Consider the following 22,819-nt stretch of genomic DNA (forward strand, 5'->3'; position numbering starts at 1 on the left):
TAAGAATGATTCCTCATTTGAACTGCTCAATCTCTTCCGTGATTTTTCCTCAGCACAGAGTATCAAGTTGCTACCCTAAATCCGATCATTGAAATAAACGATCAATTTTGATTTGGGCGCACATGACACTTGACACTGGCAGAATCCGTCCATAATGGGATCGGGAAGGCCATAAACAAAAAAGAAGAAGAAGAATAATAATTTAAAGACCTACGGCTTAGTGTCACTGTGATATGTCATAATTTCCATTTTCCTCTTTAATCTTTGTGTCTTAATATGCCCCAAAGAGTCACAAAGAGTATAGGTTGAGTATAGGTAATGTATAATAGGGCAATATGCCCAGTGGCACTTGGCAGTGCCCACTGCCAACCCACCGCTCTATTGTTTTGGCCTTTGGGGTCTACCGTCTAGAAACATCCATAGCATAGCAATTAATATTGTTAATCCAATCTTATGTACTAAATTATGTAAATAATGTAAGAAGTTAAAAGCAAAGTGTACTAATAAATCAAAGGCCAGCTGCACAGAGTACATTATTATAACTGGCCAGCTGCCAGAAACAAAAATGTTTATTTTAGGTACCTACAGTGCGACACAAAAGAGATGACAAAAAATGAGGGCGCCACCGTCGCTCATATAGCAACACTGATACTGCGACGCAAGCAATCTTGATACTATAGAATAAAAATCAAAAAAATAAAAAGTAATAAATACCGCGATTTAAAGTTGTTTCATTCATCATCGTGTAAATTTAAGACAAAAATACATTAGTATTTTAAATGACCTACCTAGGTCAAATTTTACTTAAATGTATTTGGAATTAGTTTATAGAAATCGGTCAAGCCATTTAGACTGCAGAGGCGCACATAGAATCAAACATACGAACAAACATACATACATACAGCTCAAACCTAAGGCTCAAACACATTACGCTCCTTCTGGGTCCGTCAGGTAAAAAAAACAAGGTGATTTGAAAACTACATAATATGTATTTTTATTTATTTTTTGTAGATATTCTCCTTCATTTTTACTCCCTTGCTCCACTATCCTGCGTACTGTGCTTTCAGAAACCCCTATAACAAACGAATTAAGATGAATAAAATCAAATAGTACATTTAACATATTTATTTAGTAGCTTAAAACTAGTCTGTGCTTAAAACTTTTTTTTTTTTATGTCGGAGGCCAAGACTCACTTTGGATCCCTGCGTCCACTCTAGTAAGTAGCAAGTAAGGATACATAGATAGCTGTATGAAAATAGTTATCACTATACTATTTAAGGCTGGTTGGATTGGATATAACTTCTTGACTCAAATTGTGCTGGTCGCACTATAAAAACTAGTTTTTGTTTACATACAAATAACCTCAAATTAAATTTCAAAAACGTAATAATCGCCATAGATACGTACATTAAACACTCGTCACTAATGGAATATTCTATTTTACGTAGTACTGAGCAAAAATAAATGGAATCTCACCGGTATAATCTGCTGTACGTCTGTAAACGTTTTCCAAATATTTTTCTCGTTTTTCAGCTTGAAATTATGAGAAACACCGAATGAAAACTTTATATATGGCATCACGGACACCGCTACGTTTAACCTTTTTCATGATTTCTCCTTTTTTGAGTAAATTTCTTGTTTAAAATAACAATTTTATCTCAACTTCACCAAATAAACAACAAATTTTTATTCAACTTGACAGCTGCATTGATAATTCAGGGTTGCCAGATAATGAAAAAAAATTTAGTTCCAAATTAATTAATTTCATCTCTTTTATGTCGCACTGTATGTGTTTGGTGGTGTTTGGTATGTGTACATAGATCTCTCATAAGTCATAATTATGTTTATCTGCTATCTAGGTTTATCGGGTGAAATGAAAAACAATCTTCAAATTTAATGTTTTATTTTTAAAAGTTTTAATTTCGGCATGACTGTGTTTTTAACAATATTTTTTTTGTTGTTCATATATGGTTGTAGGATTTCTGGAATTTCTATTTTTCCCTTAGCCTGTTGATGGGTTTCCATTAAAGAAATTAACATCCGTGGAATTGCACAAGCTGTACCATTTAATGTGTGCACATAATTATCAGTTTTTCCATCATTATATTTAATGTTAAGTCTCCTGGATTGATAGTCTGTACAATTACTGCAACTCGATATTTCTCCGTAATTGTTTCTGCCTGGCATCCAAGCTTCAATGTCATATTTTCTACAAGAATAATATTAACACATTCTATAAAATAGGTATTTGTGTCCTACCTAAAGGATAAAAACCACTGTGAATATTATACTCAGTTCCCACTATACATGTTTAACAAATTTTAAAATATATCTTTCCATATAAATAGCTCTAAAGATTTGTACTACTCATGGTACAATGATTATTATTAACATGGTCATCCTATTTTTATTTTTTATGAATATTAATTTATAGGTCCGAGACCAAGTTTTAAGGTTAGTTGTTAGGTTAGAAATAGTGCGTACAAAGCTGCTATGGTGCTAGAAGATGCATTGATAAGCATTTCGATTTTCGAGAATATGTACTTAGAGAACAATGTTAGCCTATCTTCATATCCCTTTAACAATGCAAAGAATTGTGTTTATAATAAGTGTCATATTGTGTAAACATTATTAGTCAAAAAACTCTTTTAAAAAACTATGCACAAAATATTACACTGTTTAAACGCAGTAGTTGCAAATCATAACATTGTACCTTTATTATGAACTAGTCACTGTTTTATGAATATTTTTGTTATAATAATGGTAACGACATAGTGTAATGTGTGTAATGAGTATTAGGCTAGTTGCAGAGCTTGACCGACCATCAGTGCGTACGTCAGTCGCGCTTGTCATATGTATGGAAATTCATAAAACCGTTCATAGCTAGACCGACCATACGCACGCGTATTGTCATGCGCATTAGTGTCATAGTCATACAATTGTTGATGCGTATCGTCAGGACTGACGGTACGCACTGACGGTCGGTCAAGCTCTGCAACCAGCCTTAGGTATAGATTACCTGTAAGCTGGTGCCCCCAATTCATGTGGTGGCATATCCAACACTCTCATGTGTATGCCTAATGGCGTAAATAATTCTTCTTGAGTTTTTCTGATATATTCTAGCATCTGATCAGACAAATTTGGATGTGAAACAATAAACATTTCAACTTTAGTAAATTGATGAACTCTGTAATTTGAGATTTGAGACTTCATATGAATAATTTGAATCATATAATAATTACTGGTTTTATGATTCAAATTTTATAATTTCGCAACACAAATGTCGTTTACAATTTTACAATTAAATATTTAGTAGAACACTTGCCTAATTAGGCTTAGAACTCAAAAAAAAAAAAACATTTACACTATTCTTGTACACTTTAATGCAAAAAAACAAACCTATAAGTCCCTCTTTCATCTAATACATTAGAAGTCTCCGCTCTATAGCATCTACTAACTGCGGCAAGCTTTATTGGCAATTTATCTGAAGAATGGAGAGTATTTTTAAAAAGCCCGGCTAGAGACATTTCAGCTGTACCAGAGAGATACAAATCAGGTCCATGCAATATGGGATCCAAAGAATAAATCTGAAAAAAAAATTATATATCTTTAACAATTATTTATGTGCAATCGGTTTCATTCACACACACACTTGTATCACTTAAACATAGAGAAACAGAATAGTAATCATTTTTCTTTTTTTTTTTTTGCATTAATAACAATTTATAATATGAATTAAAAAATTAAAGTCATGAAAATTAACCAAGTACTTGGGTTGGCTTTAGTTAACTGCCGCACGAATTTGTTGGAAATATTTATATTGTTAGTTAGCTAGGTAATGTAAGATTGTAATTCCAAAATATTATCGTTAGGAAACTTGTAGTTTTTTAGTTATTAATTTTTAAAGTTAATAATTTTTTGTGCGAAAAAAGCGCATTTATCCGTTTTGTTGTGCAAAAAAAGCGGACCAAGACGTTCCATTTCACTGTACGCAGCGGCCGGCGAGTGCCAAAAGCGACTTTAGGGCGATTCCCACTCAAACAAAAAAAAAAATCTACGTAAGTAGGCTAAAAAACTATTAAACTTTTATTTTTAATATCCAAATAGGTAGCGAGGAGCGAAGCGACGAGCGTGTTAGGTTAACTCTTGAACTGCCGCACGAGCCGAGCGAGCGAAGCGAGCGTGCCGCGGCAGCGGCCGGCGAGTGCCAGAAGCGACTTTAGGGCGATTCCCACTCAAACAAAAAATAAATCTACGTAGGTTAAAAAACTATTAAACTTTTATTTTTAATATCCAAATAGGTAGCGAGGAACGAAGCGACGAGCGTGTTAGGTTAACTCTTGAACTGCCACCAGAAGCGACTTTAGGGCGATTCCCACTCAAATAAAAAAACTACGTAGGTTTACACAACTTGTTTGTATTTTATTTATGTATCGTAAATTTTTTGTTATTATCGTCTAATGCTTAGTTAAAATGATTTTACACCAATTCCATACATTTTGAGGTTAGAATAGGAAAATTGATTTTTCTCCAAAACTATTGGTTTCCTAACTTTCCCCGTTTGGGGGGAGGGTCCCCCCCTCCTCCTCCCCCCTCCCCTCCCACAAAAAACCTATAATACGTGCGGCAGTTAACTAAAGAAACCCCAAGTACTTTTCAAGAAAAATGTTTTACAAATAAGTCCTAGACAAGTTCAAATTATATATTTTCTATGCAATTTTATACCTGAGTTCTGTCACTATTTACAGTCATACCACAACTTGTTATTATCGCACTTGGTAATATATCGGGTACAGAAACTAATTTGAAACCCTTTTTCAATAATGAAGACACTGTGTATTTGATTAGAGCTTCTTCATATTCAGCTAATTCACCAAAGTAGTAATAACTTTTATTATCACAAGTGTACCCAAGCCTGTCAGTTCTCATCAAGTTCAAAAATTCTGTAATTTCACTGAATTCCAATGGTTTGTGAATGCCAAAATCCTTTTTTTCGTTTAAAGTAGTGACAGTGACAGGATTTTCCCCATATTGCTGAACTAAAGGATGAGTTCGATTCGGTAATAGCATCAATTCTTTGTAAAAATCCTTCTTTACATTTTCATAAGAATTTGCACTAGTAGATGTTGTTTTTAAAATATGGTACAATTCTAGTACATGATCTAAGCTACCTACACCCTTCCGTTGATTAATATTTTGTTTAATTTCTGAACAATTTTTAATATTACAATAGTATTCTGTTTCTATTTCAGGATAGCAAGTTGAAAACAATCGCTTGCCGACGTTAATATTAAATCTCCTGTAATAAGGCGCTAGCATCTTGTTATATGTTATAATTACTTTACTCATATATTTATTATTGAATTTGTCTAAAAAAAATATTCTAAGTTAAATCCTTGATAAATCACAAAATACAGCACACACAGCATAGGTACCATTAAATTTTTCATTTAAAATTATTATGATCTGTCGATCTGACAAGTGACAGATTCACAGATTCTATCACGATATTTTTTTTTGAAGATAACGGCCTGGTTACGAGACGTCTAATTTTTGATCTTAAAATGTTCAAGATATTTTTAAAGTGAAACTTTTATTACATCGTCTCAAACTTTTTGGTCTGTGTAGCGCATGTCGCGTGACTTACGATAATTATCGTACAAATACGATAATTAACGTAAGTTTCACTTTTACCGTGGTTTCATAAAACCACACAACGTTTTTTCCTTCCTTTGCCCTTATTTAAACCGATCCAACGTAGTTCCAACAGTGTTGTTTACGTATTTGTTTATGGCACTATAACACTTTTTGTTTTAACAAATCACACAACTGGCGGCCGCGGCGCGGCGCAAGGAATCACTTATGCCTCCTCCACACATATTATGCCAGCACTTCCGCCTACGCGCTTGCATAGCGGTGTGCTTGCCAACGCGCTTGTGAGTTCATCCACACATTGCATTTGGAAGGACTTTCAGTACCTATTTATTATATGCTTCTCGGGCCAATGTGTGGCCGGATTCAAAATGGATGTTGGATGTTTGGATTTTTATTTTTATCGTGCTTATTTTTTGGGAACACGCAGTTTTCACTCTGATACAGCTCAATAAATTTCGTTAGGTTAGGTGTTAAAGGCCCTACTCACGGTTCAACACAACCCACAATCTGCTGACACAATTTGTTGAAGTCGCGATTGAGCGTTCTCTACTCACGATTCATCCAACCCTCAATCTGCTGATACAATTTCATTCCGCGATTGCTTGCCACAACGTGTGCACGTCACGTTGATGCCTGGCCTGATGCTAAACCTCAACGCAATAATACGCATTATTAATGGATATACTAATTTATGAAATATAAGATAATTATCTTTGTAAAGCTTGTATTTTTTCCAATTTTATTGATAGATTTCAAGGGCTATAAAGTATAAACGGCTGTAAAATATAAACATCTTCCTCAAATATGTAAAAATGTCTTTCCCGCGTTTATCTCAAAACCGCCATTTTGCGATTACTGCGCAGCGCGATTGAGCCGAGATTGGAGCAATCACAATACTCACGATTCAACACGCACACAATCTGCTGAGACAATTTGTCGGGTTGCTTCCGCGCCGATCCAATACACAACATGTTGGGTTACGCCCCCAACGTGCCCTCAACTATACTATTCACGACACAATCTGTCAGCTCACTGCAGATTGTGTCAACAGATTGTTACTGAAATTGAATCGTGAGTAGGCTACTTTAATTCGCCTTGCTATTTTATTTGTTTGTTTGAACGCGCTTATCTCAGGAGGGAGCGTTCAAGTAATACGTAACGCAATTTGGGGGGAGGGGGGGTCTCGTAAAACGTTACGATGCGTTACAGGGGCGGAGGGGGTCTTTCTTACAACACGTTACGTAACATTGTTTTTTTTTATAAAAAATTAGTGAATTAAAACTCCAAAATTGGCAACCACTTTCATTTACGTTTTACGGGGAATCCCTCTGGTCGTCATTTTTGATTTGTTTTCGTAAGTTGGCAAACCTTTTTGTTTATATTTCACTGGGAATCCCTAGATTGTATTAAACATCATTTATTGTTGTTCTCTTTGTCAGTACTTGTTAGTGATGATGATTATAAACATAATACGCAGGTGTTGCGGATTAAAAAGGATAAAATCTGTAATATACTTTTTTGCAACTTTAGGGTAAAAATGGTCACTTGAGTGTTACGTAACGTTTTGAGACTGGGGGGGGGGGTATATTAAAACGTTATGGTGCGTTACAAGGGGAGGAGGGGGGGGGTCAAAAATATACAAAAATTGCGTTACGTAATACTTGAACGCTCCCGGAACTACTCTGATTTGAAAAATTATTTCGGTGTTAGATAGCCTATTTATCGAGGAAGGCTACATCATCACGCTAAGACCAACAGGAGTGAAGCAATGATGGTAAAACCGAGGGGCACACCTAACTGTAAGTATATATTATATTTCCATGCTAACTGTATATTTTAAAGTACCAAGTATATCTGCGGCTTTAATCTGCGGTGCTAAAAGTTTTCATTTATTTAGTCTATGGTAACCAACCATGGCAACAATATCACAATTAGTAACTAAAGTAGCCTACTCACGATTCAATTTCAGTAACAATCTGCTGACACAATCTGCAGTGAGCTGACAGATTGTGTCGTGAATAGTATAGTTGAGGGCACGTTGGGGGCGTAACCCAACATGTTGTGTATTGGATCGGCGCGGAAGCAACCCGACAAATTGTCTCAGCAGATTGTGTGCGTGTTGAAACGTGAGTATTGTGATTGCTCCAATCTCGGCTCAATCGCGCTGCGCAGTAATCGCAAAATGGCGGTTTTGAGATAAACGCGGGAAAGACATTTTTACATATTTGAGGAAGATGTTTATATTTTATAGCCGTTTATACTTTATAGCCCTTGAAATCTATCAATAAAATTGGAAAAAATACAAGCTTTACAAAGATAATTATCTTATATTTCATAAATTAGTATATCCATTAATAATGCGTATTATTGATCAGGCCAGGCATCAACGTGACGTGCACACGTTGTGGCAAGCAATCGCGGAATGAAATTGTATCAGCAGATTGAGGGTTGGATGAATCGTGAGTAGAGAACGCTCAATCGCGACTTCAACAAATTGTGTCAGCAGATTGTGGGTTGTGTTGAACCGTGAGTAGGGCCTTTAATACATAATCTGTGATCACAATTAGCACAGAATGGAGAATGGCAAGACCTGTATTTTTCGCGCCTTTCATGCGCCTTTGCAGTTGTCTTGTTTACAACCATTACAACCACATTTACAACATACAATTACAATAGGTATGTTAAATGGTTTGATTTCTTATATATATAAAGTGTAAACAATTATAGAACCTATAGGAATTAGTTACATAAATATGCCTACGCTCACTGAAGAACATGACGATTATAAGAAAAGCAAAGTATTCAATGAAAACAGGTAAGCGTTTGCATCTTCCGTCAATTAATAATAAAATAATAATCTTCTGCGACATCAATAATACTAAATATGCGAAAGTTTATTTGTCATTTTTACACACGAAACGGATCGATTTTGTGGTATGTTTTCTATGCCTACAGGAGTCTGGCCCCTCTTTAATGTCCTTTAACACTAGTAGAGTGTATGTAGTACTTTTAGACTTTATTGGGTAGTGTTAATACATATATTATGTTGTGTAATTAAAAAGTAATAATTTCTACAATCATTCCCATGGCGATTTATTTTGACATTTTACGAAGCCATGGGTGAAATTTATAGAAAACATTTAAAAATAAAATTGTATTATAAAACATACTAAAGTGATTTAGTTGCACATATTTTTGTAATTTAATTAAATGATTTGCTGGCTCTATGTAGACATATATACATGTTTATGCAGTAGTGGCACAGTACTTCAAATCGATAAGTTGGGGGTTCGAGACCAGGCGAGCGATAAGGAAATAAATAGATTTTTTCATTTTATCTAATAACATCACCATTGCTAAATGGTGAAGGATAACAGTGTGGGGAAATCGACATGTCAAAGAATCATAAACTTGTCACCTGCCAACCTGCACCTGACCAGGGTAGTGGATTTATAGCCTGTACCCTCATAGGAGGCCTGTGTCTCAGCAGTGGTTGATGATGATGATGATGATGAACTAAAAAATGTTTTCTTTTTCAGATTAAAAAATAATTTGAGTGAAAAAAATCAACAAAAGTTAACAGACATGTTTGTTCAAAAACGAACACGAAGTCCGGATTCAGAGAATGATTTAGATACAATGAATGATAATATGGTAATTATCACTACATAGTTTTAAACAATGTCGCTTTCGCATTCCCTATATTCCTATTTATGCTAAATCGTTAAAACTATGCAATGGGTTTTGATGCGATTTAATAGATAGAGGAGGAAGGTTTTAGTATATTATACATATATTAGGTTTTAGGCAAAGCGAGCGAAGCCACAGGTGGAAAGCTAGTTATCAAAATAAAATATGAAGTAGTAATTACTATTTTTCTACTTACTTTTACTATTCATTTTATTTATTTATTTATTATTTTTCAATTACTATTTTGCAGAAAAAATTAAAACAGGAGAACCAATTGACTAATGAAATAAAAACACTAAATGATATGGATAATGGTATAACAACTGAAACAAAAAAACATGAAGAAAGTCACCTTTCAGAACTATTAAATAATGACGTCGGCACTAAAACACACAAAAAAATAGATGAAAATCAAAATGTTAATGAATTAAATGACAAAAAAATAGAAACCACAGTACCTGAAGATACTATGATTAATAAAAATCTAGATACAGAGAAATGCCTCATTTGTGGACAGTTTCTCAATAATTCAGACATAATTTATTATCAAGGACACCCACAAGATGCTATGGAAGAATTTATTGCTTTAACAAATGAAAAATTACTTTTAGTTGCAGGTAAATCATATTATGGGGGTTGACTTAAGAAAAGTCAAATTTTTAAAACAACAATATTCAGAATTCTGTTCAACTCATTGAATATCAGAACCAAATTTAATTAACTAACATAATATATAAAATATACAAAGTTTGATAAAAAATATTATTTAAATAGCTTCATATCCTTTTATAAACTATGTTACAGGCGATGAAGGTGACATTATGGAACGCCCACAAACTAACATAACAGGATTTTCAATATTTGACCAAGAAGGACACTTAGTCCCAATTGACGGTGGCCTTGTTGAGAGTGACGTTAGGATTTTTATGTCGGGTTATTTGAAATCCATCTGCTCTGATTGCCCAGAAATTGATGAGGAATGCATACCTGTTAAAGATGTCGGCCCTATAATTGAATGGTATATCATTATTTATTTTTAGTTAATTCTTTTATAATTTTTCACTTTTCTTATTAATCAAAACTTAATAATTTTTACAGGTATATCCATGGATTTGATGGAGGTAGTCGTAATTGTATAACACTTTCCACTGAGTTTGGGGAATATAATTTACTGAAACCAAGTGTGGACTATACACCTCTGATGGATAATTTGTATGAGAAAATTTGGTTGAGTAAAGTGGTGGTAGAATATTTAGAAGAATACCATTATCTGCAACCTACATATGAAGATCTATTAGAAGTTGTTCGAGAGTCTAAAATACCAGATCTTAATGATAAGTTAATGTCTGAAGAAATGCTTCACAAACATGCTCAGTTTGTCTGTGATCAAGTTGTTAGCTTAGAATCAGATGAAGACAGTGATCCTCTCATAACACTCCCATGTATGAGAGAATTAATAAAACTTATGGGAATAAAGTTTGGTAAAAGGAAAATACGAGCTAAAATTGATTATAAGAAAGTTGATAAAAAAGCTTGGACTAAAGCTACCACCACACCCTTAGTTCAAAAAACATTTGAAAGCTTCTTTACGAATCAACTAGATAAAACCAACCATGAACTGGTGTTAAGAAGAAAGAGATGTGGTGTGTGTGAGGCTTGTCAACTACCTGATTGTGGTGAGTGCAATGCTTGTAGAGCTATGCTTAAGTTTGGGGGTCATGGCAGGACTAAGAAGGCCTGTGTCAGAAGACTTTGCCCAAATATGGCCGTACAGCAGGCTGAAGATTCAGAACCCGAAGATGATGATGAATACCAACAGAATGCAGAAAAAAATAAATTTAACAAAATTGAAGATGCTTTGCCAGTAAAATTAACGGGTTCAAACAATAGGAATATTAAATGGATTGGGGAACCAGTTAAAGCTGATGCAACAAAAATATATTACGAACGGGTAGAAATTGACGGCGCCGAGTTAAAAATTGGAGATTTTGTAATGGTTGAAACATCGCAGGCGAATATACCGGCTTTAGTTTCAAGAGTTATTTATATGTGGAAAGAAATAATAAATCCTAAATCTGGTTATTTTCATGCCGAAGTATTCATTAGATCATCAGATACTGTTTTAGGCGAAGTAGGAGATCCGAGAGAAGTATTCTTAGCAGATCGATGCTGTCATGGCGCACCATTATCGTCTATCCTCAGAAAAGCTTCAGTAGACAGAAAGGAATCTCCAGAAGACTGGTTCAAACTTGGTGGAAAAGAGGTAGAACAAGAGTTCTTTGAAGATGATGGTAAAACATATTTCTATAAGAAATTTTATGAGAGATTCACGTCTCGATTTGAAGATTTACCACCTGATCCACCCTGTCCAAATGAATTGAGAAAACACAGATATTGTCCATCTTGTGAACGTAAGACGAAAAAAGATGCTAAAGATATCCCAAAAGTTATCGGCAAGCTTGTTGAAAAGTCTGAATATGTTAAAGAAGATAATAGATCTGAATGGACTGTTGTTAAATGGCAAGATTTTGAATATAAGAAAGGAAATGGTGTGTTCCTTAAGCCGGGCACATTTAAACTTCGAAACAATCTCAATATCAATAGCACAACAAGAATTAAACTTGATAAAGTTGATGAAGATATTTATCCTGAATACTACAGAAAAAGTGATAATAATTTACGTGGGTCTAATGTTGATACGAGTGACCCGTTTTGTATTGGTCATATAGTAGCTGTAACAGCTGCTGGCGAAGGGCCCCTTATTGTACCACAAGATATTTATATAAAAGTGAACATTATGTATAGACCCGAAAATACTACCAATAGATTTCCACAACATGAAGATTTAAATGTTGTTTATTGGAGTGAAGAAATAAAGGAAGTACCATTTTCAGCTGTAGTTGGACCATGCCATTTGGTGTATATTGAGAACATACCCCAGTCTGATAACATATATAGCTGGCTAGAACAAGATCCAAACCGCTTTTACTTTCGAATGTCATATGACAAGAAGTCAAATGAAATTATAGATGTTCCACATTACGCGAAGAATATAGGCCGCACAGATAAAGGCAAAGACAAAGGAAAGGGTAAAGGAAAGTCAAGTAAACCCATTGAACAAATTTCAAAAGTAAATGAAGTGAAGGTCAAACCTCTACGGACATTGGATGTATTTGCGGGTTGTGGGGGATTGTCAGAAGGCTTGCATATGTCTGGTGTTGCAGAATGTAAATGGGCCATCGAGAATGTTGAAGCCGCAGCACATGCATACTCTTTGAATAACAAAAACTGCATCGTTTTCAATGAAGACTGCAATGCTCTGCTCAAAGATGCCATGTCGGGTGCAACACATAGTTCCAGCGGTCTGAGGCTCCCCATGCAAGGTGAAGTCGAGCTCTTGTGTGGTGGCCCTCCCTGCCAAGGCTTTTCAGGCATGAATAGATTTAATTCTCGCGAGTATTCAAATTTCAAAAACTCGTTAGTGGCCTCGTATCTCTCGTACTGTGATTACTACAGACCCAAATATTTCATCTTAGAAAATGTGAGAAATTTTGTAGCATTCAAAAAGGGAATGGTTTTGAAGTTGACTTTGAGGGCCCTATTGGATATGGGGTATCAGTGCACGTTCGGAATCCTACAAGCCGGTAACTACGGGGTGCCTCAAACGAGAAGACGGCTCATCATATTGGCTGCGGCACCCGGGTACAAGCTCCCGCTGTACCCGGAGCCGACGCACGTATTTAGCCGTCGAGCTTGTTCCCTCACAACCACAATCGACGGGAAACGATTCGTAACGAACATGCAATGGGATGAGTCGGCGCCGAGACGCACTTGCACCATACAAGACGCTATGAGTGATCTGCCGCAAATATGCAATGGCGCGAATAAAATTGAAATAGATTACGGATCGATGCCTGAAAGTTATTTCCAACGGTTAGTGAGAAGTAAAGATGAAAATGCAAAATTGAGGGATCATATATGCAAAAACATGGCCCCTCTAATACAAGCTCGTATTGCTAGAATACCGACTACTCCTGGTTCCGATTGGCGAGATCTTCCCAATATTTCTGTGACATTGTCCGATGGAACTAAGTGTAAGGTAAGTTTGTCAAAACAATAATGTGACAAAAAATTAAATCGGAAGAAAGTCAAAACTGTACATTGAATATTTTTTAAAATAATACTTGAGGCTTGATCAGCATTCAATATCTAAATCAAAAATATAGTTTTAAAATGTTAGTCTGTTTGTATGTAAGTATATCTGGTCTAAACTCAAAAAAATCTATTATGTATACTGTAATAATAATTCTTATACAACCTGAACCTTTAAAAAAACCTGCAAGTACATCTTTTCCATGTTACACTTACTTTTACATGCACAGAAAATATCTCATTATCAGAATTAAAGAATGTTGAACAAAAAGAATAATAATTTTCTACATAAAACCTGCTACTTTAGAGAGTCGGTAAAATATAATAACGGTGAGCTTATGCACGTGCGCCACACGATATTATTAAATTACTAGCATATGAACACTAATATTGTAAAGAAGAATTAATATCGATTTTTGTTTGTTTGTTTGTAATGAATAGGCTTCAATTTTCAAAAGTATTGGACCTATTTTAATGACTTTTTCACTGATAGGAAGGTATATTAATAAGAAGTAACGTAGGCTATATTTTATTTTGTTTTTATTTTGGGTCAGCCCAGACGTAGCGTGGTTGTCGAGGAAGGATTTAGTTGTAGATAAACTAGATTTCCGCCCGCGGCTTCGCCCGCGTTTACAAAGAAAATCTAGCATAGTTCATGTTTCTGTGGGATTCCGGGATAAAAAGTAGCCTATGTTTGTTTCGGTCTTTAGCTACCTACATATCAAATTTATTGTAATCAGTTCAGTATGCGTGATAGAGTACCCAAACATCCATCCACCCTCACAAACTTTCGCATTTATAATATTAGTAGGGTATAAGATATCATTTATTATTATTAATTCGTATGCGTATCCTCTAGCTAGCTGTGCCCCGCGGTTTTACCCGCAGTGCTCCACTCCTATAGTCTTCCTCGATAAATGGGCTATCTAACACCGAAAGAAAGAAAGAAGAATTTTTAAATCGGACCAGTAGTTCCTGAGCTTAGCGCGTTCAAACAAACAAACTTCAGCTTTATAAAATTAGTATAGATAATAATTGTCGTTCGGTCAGGTGCTGCAGTACCGCTACGAGGACAAGAAGAACGGGCGCTCGTCGACGGGCGCGCGGCGCGGCGTGTGCGCGTGCGCGGCGGGCGGCCCGTGCGGCGCGCAGGACAAGCAGGAGCACACGCTCATCCCCTGGTGCCTGCCGCACACCGCCAACCGGCACAACAACTGGGCCGGCCTCTACGGTACGCTCCCTCTAAACTAGTCTCTGTCGTGCGGCGCGCAGGACAAGCAGGAGCACACGCTCATCCCCTGGTGCCTGCCGCACACCGCCAACCGGCACAACAACTGGGCCGGCCTCTACGGTACGCTCCCTCTAAACTAGTCTCTGTCGTGCGGCGCGCAGGACAAGCAGGAGCACACGCTCATCCCCTGGTGCCTGCCGCACACCGCCAACCGGCACAACAACTGGGCCGGCCTCTACGGTACGCTCCCTCTAAACTAGTCTCTGTCGTGCGGCGCGCAGGACAAGCAGGAGCACACGCTCATCCCCTGGTGCCTGCCGCACACCGCCAACCGGCACAACAACTGGGCCGGCCTCTACGGTACGCTCCCTCTAAACTAGTCTCTGTCGTGCGGCGCGCAGGACAAGCAGGAGCACACGCTCATCCCCTGGTGCCTGCCGCACACCGCCAACCGGCACAACAACTGGGCCGGCCTCTACGGTACGCTCCCTCTAAACTAGTCTCTGTCGTGCGGCGCGCAGGACAAGCAGGAGCACACGCTCATCCCCTGGTGCCTGCCGCACACCGCCAACCGGCACAACAACTGGGCCGGCCTCTACGGTACGCTCCCTCTAAACTAGTCTCTGTCGTGCGGCGCGCAGGACAAGCAGGAGCACACGCTCATCCCCTGGTGCCTGCCGCACACCGCCAACCGGCACAACAACTGGGCCGGCCTCTACGGTACGCTCCCTCTAAACTAGTCTCTGTCGTGCGGCGCGCAGGACAAGCAGGAGCACACGCTCATCCCCTGGTGCCTGCCGCACACCGCCAACCGGCACAACAACTGGGCCGGCCTCTATGGTACGCTCCTCTCAAACTAGTCTCTGTGCTAAGACATACAACTTGTAGGGGACTGGTTTCCTATGACGTGAGATTAGAATTAAAAGGCACGGCCAAGCTCAATCCCATTTATTGCAAATAAAATCCTTATATTTATAGTAAATGTATGACACCGTCTTGCTTCCACTTGTGCTTCCACTACATCGCGGCGCCTGCAAATATTAAAAGCTCTTTATTAAAACTATGTTTTCAACCTGATCAGAATCTGCTCTCCTCTCCGAGCCAGTCTGTGTAAACGGACCCCTACCTGGCTGCTTGATTAAAGTCAATGCATAATTACAAAACTATTTGTTATGGAAACCAGATGGTTGATAAACATACATATATATAATTTTTTAAATAAATACTTATATAGATAATTGTGTTATAATAATCGATTTGACGTATAACCGTGTGAGTGGTCAGGTCGCATATCGTGGGACGGGTACTTCAGCACGACGGTGACGGACCCCGAGCCGATGGGCAAGCAGGGCCGCGTGCTGCACCCGGCGCAGGGCCGCGTGGTGTCGGTGCGCGAGTGCGCGCGCTCGCAGGGCTTCCGCGACAAGTACCTGTTCGCCGGCTCCGTGCAGGACAAGCATCGCCAGGTGACTGCACACACGGCGGCGGGCGGCCGTACACGGACCGCTTCAAGCAGTTGAGACTGACGGCTTGAAGCCGCGACCCCGCGTTGAACTATAGACATCATCATCGCTACAAGCCGTCAACTGCGCGGTTTGTAGCATCAGCTCGAGCAGTCAACGACCGACCGCTCGAGCAGTCCGGGTACGTCGTTCAGCCGTTAACTGCTCGAGCTGCCCGTGTACGGCCGCTCTAACACGCGTTTATTGAAGTGAAACTTCTTTAGGTGCGTTGAGAGTAAAATTTCAAGGTCGCGTCATGGCAATACCGTCACGTCATTGAGTAAAGCGACGATGTTGGTATCTTTGAATCTTGCCAAAAAAGTTTCACTTCTGACACGTGTGTTCGGCACAAACGATCTTTTTTAAAATTTATACTTTTTTAATACGTCTTGATGGAACACCTGCAGATGATGATATGATACGGTCATAGCTTTTTTAAAACCTAACCTATTACATTAAAATGTAAATGTGTTGAGTACCTAGTTTTTGTTTATAACGGGTATGTATCGACAGAGGCAGATGAGAAGTAGCTTTCATAATACTGCTTATAATTATAGAAAGTTTAGACTAGTGATAACTATAAACAATTAATAATTTAAAATCTTTATTTCAGGTGGGTAATGCAGTTCCTCCTCCACTAGGAGCGGCCCTAGGAAGAGAAATAAAAAAAGCTTTAATATCATGATATTCAATTAATAAATGTAATTATAATTTAGTAATAAATCATATTATTCACAAATTATGGCATTTTTATTTTTTTAACACGCTTCTATTAGCTTCCCCTGTAAGTATGTTTTATATGTAACCACTAACCGACTCCTTTCGATTCGATTTTGATCCACTTTTGTACAGTTATCAACTTATCAAGGACACCGGTCCTTTATTATTGTTTGTCACCGGACAATACAATAATTTCATAAATTTATCTTATTATCCTCATAAGGATCGCCAGGATTACCTTATAACATAATAAGTTTGTATGTAACCAATTATTCTCCTTTGGATTAGATTTTGACCCACTTTAAGCCAACGGATTTAAAATTTTGTATACCTTACCAAAACCCGGTAACAATACAATAATTTCATACATGTATCTTATCCTGATAAGTGATAAGGATGGCCAGGATTAAATATTTCCTTACGTAAACTTACCGACTTCTACACAATATATATTTTAGTTAATTTGTATAAAATCTACACGGCACCCCACGCTTTTTTCACAAAATATTTATACTATGTATTGTTTATTGTTTGACTCCTAGATTAATTTTATACTTTTTATTGTATCTATCTCGAAAGCGTTCTTTTTAGTTTTTCAAACTATATTTTTTTAGCTAGTTTGGTTTTAGCATGTTGATGTAATTTCACTTATTTCGATGACATTTTAGTTATTTTGAAATAAAAATTGCGTATGGCACCTATTTTACAACGCAAAAAACGTCTTGCAATAAAAAAATTATGACTGATGGATCTATCTAAAGGCAAAAGATTAAAAATTACGCGTTAAAAAATGACTTTAAATTAAGGATATTTTCCTGTGCAGATAAGATGCGCACTAATAAACGCAACCACTGCGGCCAGCCAGACAGCCCGGACTCTAACCGAAATAGAAAGAGAAACAGTATATCAAAAACCCAACTATACTAAAATGACTTTTTTTAAACGTTGCTAGCTCCCGTACTATATAGCCTATAGCCTACCTCGTTATATGGGCTATCTAACATCGAAATATTTTTTTCAAATCAGACCAGTAGTTCCTGAGATTAGCGCGTTGAAACAAACAAACAAACTAATCAGCTATTATATGAATTTGTGTATATAATTATTATTAATAACTAGCTTTCCGCCCGCGGCTTCACCCGCGTTTTTAAAGAAAACCCGCATAGTTCCCGTTTCCGTGGGATTTCCGGGATAAAACCTATCCTATGCGTTAAAACAAGTTACCCTCTATATTATGTGTGCTAAATTTCATTGTAATCGGTTCAGTAGTTAATGCGTGAAAACCATACCATATAATATCTTGTGGTTAGATAAAGAGATAGGCAAAATAATGAAACAAATACACATATATTTAATATTTATTTTTTAACAATAACACCTTTCGTTTTTCGTTTAATATTTTTCACTAACAAATTTAATTCAATATCTTCCTTAGACTTTTTGGGTTCCGAAGCCGTCATCGGTGTTTCTGTTGGTCTTCGTTTTAACTTTTCCTGTATAAGTTTTTCCATATTTTTTGTTTTCTTGAAATTGGGATCAGTGGGGTCTATATTGAAAAGATGCGAGTTATACACAGCTGAGAATCTTTGATCGTTCAAGTTCATTTCGAAGTCGGGTACCGCTTCCTTTTGTTCCTTCATTTTCTCTTTAAGTTTTTTCTTACGCTTAGATTTCTTCGACGTATTCTCGGCTTCTTGTATCTTTTTAAGGCTAAAGTGTTGCTTTCCGTCGTCTTCATCTAGCAATAATTCTAATTCAGCTTTATTTCTCTCTTCGTCAGAATCGACGTCTTCTTTTTCCGACTTTTTATTCTTGGGCTTTTTGTTTTTAAATTCGGGCTTATTAAATTCTTCCGCGAAATATGGATCGTTCATATCCACATCAGACGGAACATCATCTGAAGATCCGTCATCAGACTCACTGCCGAGGCTTTCGGGATTTTGTTGTTTTAATTTACGCTGTTTTTTCTTTTCCTTCCGCTTTTGCAGTAGCTTTTCGAATGGAGTTAAGTTTTTGTTTTCTGAAATGGACGTATTCAATTAATAATCATCGAAATTCAACCATTGAAAAACTAATATAATGTTAAATGAATAATCATTCGTTTACCTTCAGACAGTTTCTTTTTGACAAGCTGTTCTGCTTTGTCTTTGACTCCTAAGCCCCAGGTGATTTCCATTTCCATATCTTTATTCTGTTTTTTCTGTTCCTTTTTTTCTATATCCTCCAGGAGCATTTTATATTTTTGTAATGGATCTTCATTTCCACTTTCTGGTTGTGAATCAACTTCATCCTCTTCAGGATTTTCATCTGTAAGAATAATAGGAAAAAATAATGTAAATTAAGCTCAAAAATATGAATATGTATATAAATTAAGTTCAAAGATTTAAGCATACATAGGGACATAGCAACTTTGTTATAAACTATGTAGTGATAAAAATTTAAAATAACCCAATTGTACATATAATATTTTTTTTATTACTTTATCTACTGCAAGTGCAATTAAAAAAAAATGAATAATACCTTCACTGCTAGAAGCGAGGTATTCTTTTAGATCCAGATCATCGATTTTGCCATCCAATGCACTCTTGATAGTTTCAGTCCTGTTAGGGTTGGTAGCATCCCAAGTTAAGTCGACCTTAGCTTGCTGCAATGCTGTTGTTGTGAACAGCCTGGGCTTATATTTCGTTAAATCTGGTAACTTAGTGCATACTTCACGAGGTTCCTAAAATGTTATATTTTTTATCATGTTTTTATCAATAAAAAAAGGAATAATCATTCCTTTGGCATGAACTAATTGAATGTTTCCATTCAAAAGTGAGGGTGATTCTGCTACATTAAAACTTAACTTTATGAACCACAAAAATAAAGTTATTTGCATCTTCTCATATTAATTTAAAATTTAATGATTTCTATATTTCGTAACTAAGGGTCAATTCACACCGAGACGCGACGCGTCGCGACGATAATCAAAGAGGCCAATGATTTCGCGCTACGCCGCGCGTCGTCGCGAGAGGCATCGCAACGTCGCGAGGCGCATCTTAAAATCGTAGCTCTTGCACGCCTCGCGTACCGGCGATGCACCGCTGCGTCACGATACGTCGCGCTACGCCGCGAGGCACCTCGAGGCACCTCGAGGCGCAGCGCTGCGTGGTGCAACGTAATCTGAATTCTCACAATGTAATGTGTATCTTTTCGTGTAGTGAATAAAGTATATTCTGAGTCGCTCTATGAAAAATGTGCGCGTAGCGTCGCGCCGCGTCGCGTCTCGGTGTGAGCTGACCCTAACTAACTTAACAGCCAGCTTTCTAATTATAGGCTTATTCAATTAGGCAGCTAAACTGATTGAACAGCTACCAACTTAAGCATTGGCTGCTCTAAATATGTTTCCATCAAACAGTTTAAATTTTATGTATGGTTCTGGAAATGAAAAGAAAATCATCAACTAGACAATATTACCTGATCAAATGTTACATCATCGGGGATGAATCTCATGTCCAGACGTGTAGCACTGCTTTCATATTCGATACCGTCACATTCAGTGTACAATTTATCAGCTGTCATCACTGAATCACATTCCACAACAGCATAGTAATATTTGAGCCTATTTAATTGGTAACGACGTAGCTTTTCCATATGATACGATGAACCTTGAAAAGGGATATAATAATATTAGGTTTTTTTCCGTATTTTCTGGCATTACTGATATATGAGATTATTGCCTCCATTACATCGAATTCTCAATTGAACTACAATATTAGGTATTATGCCAGGTAAGGTAAAGAGCCCTTAAAAAAACTGACCTTCCTCATTTCCACCATCATCATTGGAATCATCATATTGTTTTTTTTCTTCAGTTAACTCAATGGGACCACGGACTTCTTCTTCTTGCATTCTCTTTAGACCATAATCAGATGGATATATCTAAAAAAATTTTTTTTTCATTGAAATCAAAATGACAATAAAATAAGTGGGAAAAGAAACAAAATGAAAAAACTAAGTAAGGCAATATTTGTATTGACACAAAAATTTTGTATGTAAAAATAATAGTTTGTAAGGCATATTGACATTTATAATAACTTACTGTGACACTGTGTATAATTCCACCCGGAGGAAGAAAGGAGCTTAAAAGCACCATGAGGTCTGATGCTTTTATATTATCCCAGTCCATGTTACAAATCGCTATTCTGTAAAACCAATAAGTAATACATGTTATACTATAACAATTTCATTTTTATAAATAACTTTATAAGTGTATCTTATGTTTTATATATTTTATCTTATATGTGTTCTGTGAGTAGATAACTCAGCCCCCGGAATCACAGACACAATAGAAAATCTATTGTGTCGTGGACCGATCGGGCCGCTCGGGGCTCAATGGGTTAAAAAAGGAACATAGCAAAATGAATTTATTTACAAAGAAATTTATACTTCTAAGTTTTTTATTATAACTTGATAGCTGTTTTGGACTTCTTTTAAATTGATTGCATTTATTTCACTTATATCTGCAAATTACAGTTAATAATATATTATGTACCTTCTAGTAGACTCATCTGTTTTGTCAGCATCAGCATCTAACTCTCCCCACTCATGTTCTAGATCAGTTTCTTCTTCAGGCTCACTACTTTCTTCATCACTTGAACTATCCGTAAGTAAAATACCTAAAAGTAAATATTTTTATTTATATGTCTAATATTTTAAATGTTTTGTACAAGATCATTCTTTATTCCTTATAGATAATTTACCTTCGCCGCGTGCATAATCAACGTCTAAATCAAGCAGTCTGTTTTTGATTTTTTTATCTAAACTTCCACGAGTTAGTTTGTCATTTTTAAAACTTGATGGCACTTCTTCCTCATCGTTACTGGGTTTTCGCCTCACAAACTGTCCCGGTTTAACTTCATCATCTTTATCAACTTTTAAATCATTGTTTAATTCATCATCTTCCTTATCATTGTTTTCCGAATCACTTGCAGAACTTTCATCAGATTCCTCCAAGTCGTAATATTTTCTTAAATTTTCTGTAGAAGTTTCATTTATTGGCCTTCCACGTTTGTCCACTGTATATTTTACTTTAAATTTTTCATCGCTGAACATAGACTGGAACCTTTTATCAATCTTAACCTTTCTTTCATGTTTTGGTATTTGCCGATATTTAGGGTCATTCAGATACTTAGCAAATCTACTGTCTTTCAAAATATCACCCATTTTTAATACCCAGAATAACTTAATAAATCTCTTGTTTAATCAGTAAATTCGCTACATTGACACAATTTAAAGTAAATAAAATCAACACCATGATATACCTAACCTGTGGATATAGGTAACCTAAAAACTTTGGGGATATTATTTTAATTTGTCAAAGTCAAATTATTTTAAAAAGTTAAAATTGACATAAGGGCTACTACATACATATATTTTTCGAAGTGTCTAGTCGTCCGCTAAACGGATGAATAAAATAATTTAATCGTCCGATTATTCGGATTACTAGATAAACTTTTAACACTAAAGCTAGTTGGGTTGGACTAAAGCAAAGGGGGCGCAGGACTTAAAAAATTTTTGATGGAGTTGGTGTCATTATAACACCTATTTATTATTGTTTTATCGTAAAGATTACGCTAATATAAGCATGTTTTATAGGAACAACTTTTCTCTAAAATCAAAAATGGCCGAGATATTCGCCCTCAATTCGTTAGGTTAGGTTTAGGTTAGCCTTTAGGTTAGGTTAGGTTAGGTTTCTTAAAAAATAAACTACACCGTAGACGCGCAAAAAAAAAATCAAATACCTACGTGTGCCCTCCTCCCCCCACAAATAACCGGCAGTTCTATAAGGAAACCCCGATAACCTAACTATATAGATAAATAGATGTTA

General features: G+C 36.6%; 3 protein-coding genes and 1 long non-coding RNA gene across 5 annotated transcripts; 1 reads left to right on the plus strand and 3 right to left on the minus strand.

Annotated features, from left to right (window-relative positions):
- Positions 1-1,001: 1,001 nt before the first annotated feature.
- Positions 1,002-1,738, minus strand: LOC123696069. Its single transcript, XR_006752033.1, has 2 exons — positions 1,477-1,738; positions 1,002-1,073 (listed from the first exon to the last, which is right to left on the minus strand). It is a non-coding gene; the product is annotated as an uncharacterized LOC123696069 (long non-coding RNA).
- A 148-nt stretch (positions 1,739-1,886) lies between these two features.
- LOC123696036 (serine--tRNA ligase, mitochondrial) lies at positions 1,887-5,720 on the minus strand. Of its 2 annotated transcripts, XM_045642030.1 has the most exons (5): positions 5,695-5,720; positions 4,726-5,299; positions 3,400-3,587; positions 3,020-3,187; positions 1,887-2,209 (listed from the first exon to the last, which is right to left on the minus strand). In XM_045642030.1, exons 1-5 carry the CDS (start codon positions 5,703-5,705, stop codon positions 1,894-1,896), a joined length of 1,257 nt encoding a protein of 418 aa, XP_045497986.1. In that variant the 5' UTR covers positions 5,706-5,720; the 3' UTR covers positions 1,887-1,893. The 2 variants fall into 2 exon arrangements, with proteins under 2 accessions (XP_045497986.1, XP_045497985.1); XM_045642029.1 differs by lacking the exon at positions 5,695-5,720 and having other exon boundaries at positions 4,726-5,424.
- Positions 5,721-8,236: 2,516 nt separating this feature from the next.
- LOC123696015 (DNA (cytosine-5)-methyltransferase PliMCI-like) lies at positions 8,237-16,967 on the plus strand. Its single transcript, XM_045641994.1, has 8 exons — positions 8,237-8,470; positions 9,195-9,309; positions 9,596-9,962; positions 10,150-10,363; positions 10,444-13,444; positions 14,548-14,728; positions 16,013-16,194; positions 16,844-16,967. Exons 1-8 carry the CDS (start codon positions 8,409-8,411, stop codon positions 16,913-16,915), a joined length of 4,194 nt encoding a protein of 1,397 aa, XP_045497950.1. The 5' UTR covers positions 8,237-8,408; the 3' UTR covers positions 16,916-16,967.
- A 1,327-nt stretch (positions 16,968-18,294) lies between these two features.
- Positions 18,295-22,287, minus strand: LOC123696024 (ESF1 homolog). The gene is made up of 8 exons (XM_045642012.1): positions 21,693-22,287; positions 21,485-21,608; positions 21,032-21,134; positions 20,751-20,871; positions 20,407-20,597; positions 19,471-19,672; positions 19,057-19,257; positions 18,295-18,970 (listed from the first exon to the last, which is right to left on the minus strand). The coding sequence occupies exons 1-8, from the start codon at positions 22,153-22,155 to the stop codon at positions 18,309-18,311; spliced, it is 2,067 nt and encodes a 688-aa protein (XP_045497968.1). The 5' UTR covers positions 22,156-22,287; the 3' UTR covers positions 18,295-18,308.
- Between the last annotated feature and the right edge of the window lie 532 nt (positions 22,288-22,819).

The sequence above is a fragment of the Colias croceus genome, chromosome 12 (genome assembly GCF_905220415.1).
Source record: "Colias croceus chromosome 12, ilColCroc2.1".
Classification (NCBI taxonomy): domain Eukaryota; kingdom Metazoa; phylum Arthropoda; class Insecta; order Lepidoptera; family Pieridae; genus Colias; species Colias croceus.

Bases quoted from the DNA above. Each gene is read 5' to 3' on its own strand.
- LOC123696015 (XM_045641994.1), top strand. From the start codon at position 8,409: ATGCCTACGCTCACTGAAGAACATGACGATTATAAGAAAAGCAAAGTA. The intron at 10,364-10,443 runs GTATATCATTAT...TAATTTTTACAG, and splicing joins GTCGGCCCTATAATTGAATG to GTATATCCATGGATTTGATG. The intron at 14,729-16,012 runs GTACGCTCCCTC...GTGAGTGGTCAG, and splicing joins CAACTGGGCCGGCCTCTACG to GTCGCATATCGTGGGACGGG.
- LOC123696024 (XM_045642012.1), bottom strand. From the start codon at position 22,155: ATGGGTGATATTTTGAAAGACAGTAGATTTGCTAAGTATCTGAATGAC. The intron at 20,598-20,750 runs GTCAGTTTTTTT...TCCCTTTTCAAG, and splicing joins TGATGGTGGAAATGAGGAAG to GTTCATCGTATCATATGGAA. The intron at 18,971-19,056 runs GTAAACGAATGA...CGTCCATTTCAG, and splicing joins CAAAAAGAAACTGTCTGAAG to AAAACAAAAACTTAACTCCA.
- LOC123696036 (XM_045642029.1), bottom strand. From the start codon at position 5,349: ATGAGTAAAGTAATTATAACATATAACAAGATGCTAGCGCCTTATTAC. The intron at 3,588-4,725 runs GTATAAAATTGC...TTTTTTTTTCAG, and splicing joins TAAATAGTGACAGAACTCAG to ATTTATTCTTTGGATCCCAT. The intron at 2,210-3,019 runs GTAATCTATACC...TTATTCTTGTAG, and splicing joins TTGGGGGCACCAGCTTACAG to AAAATATGACATTGAAGCTT.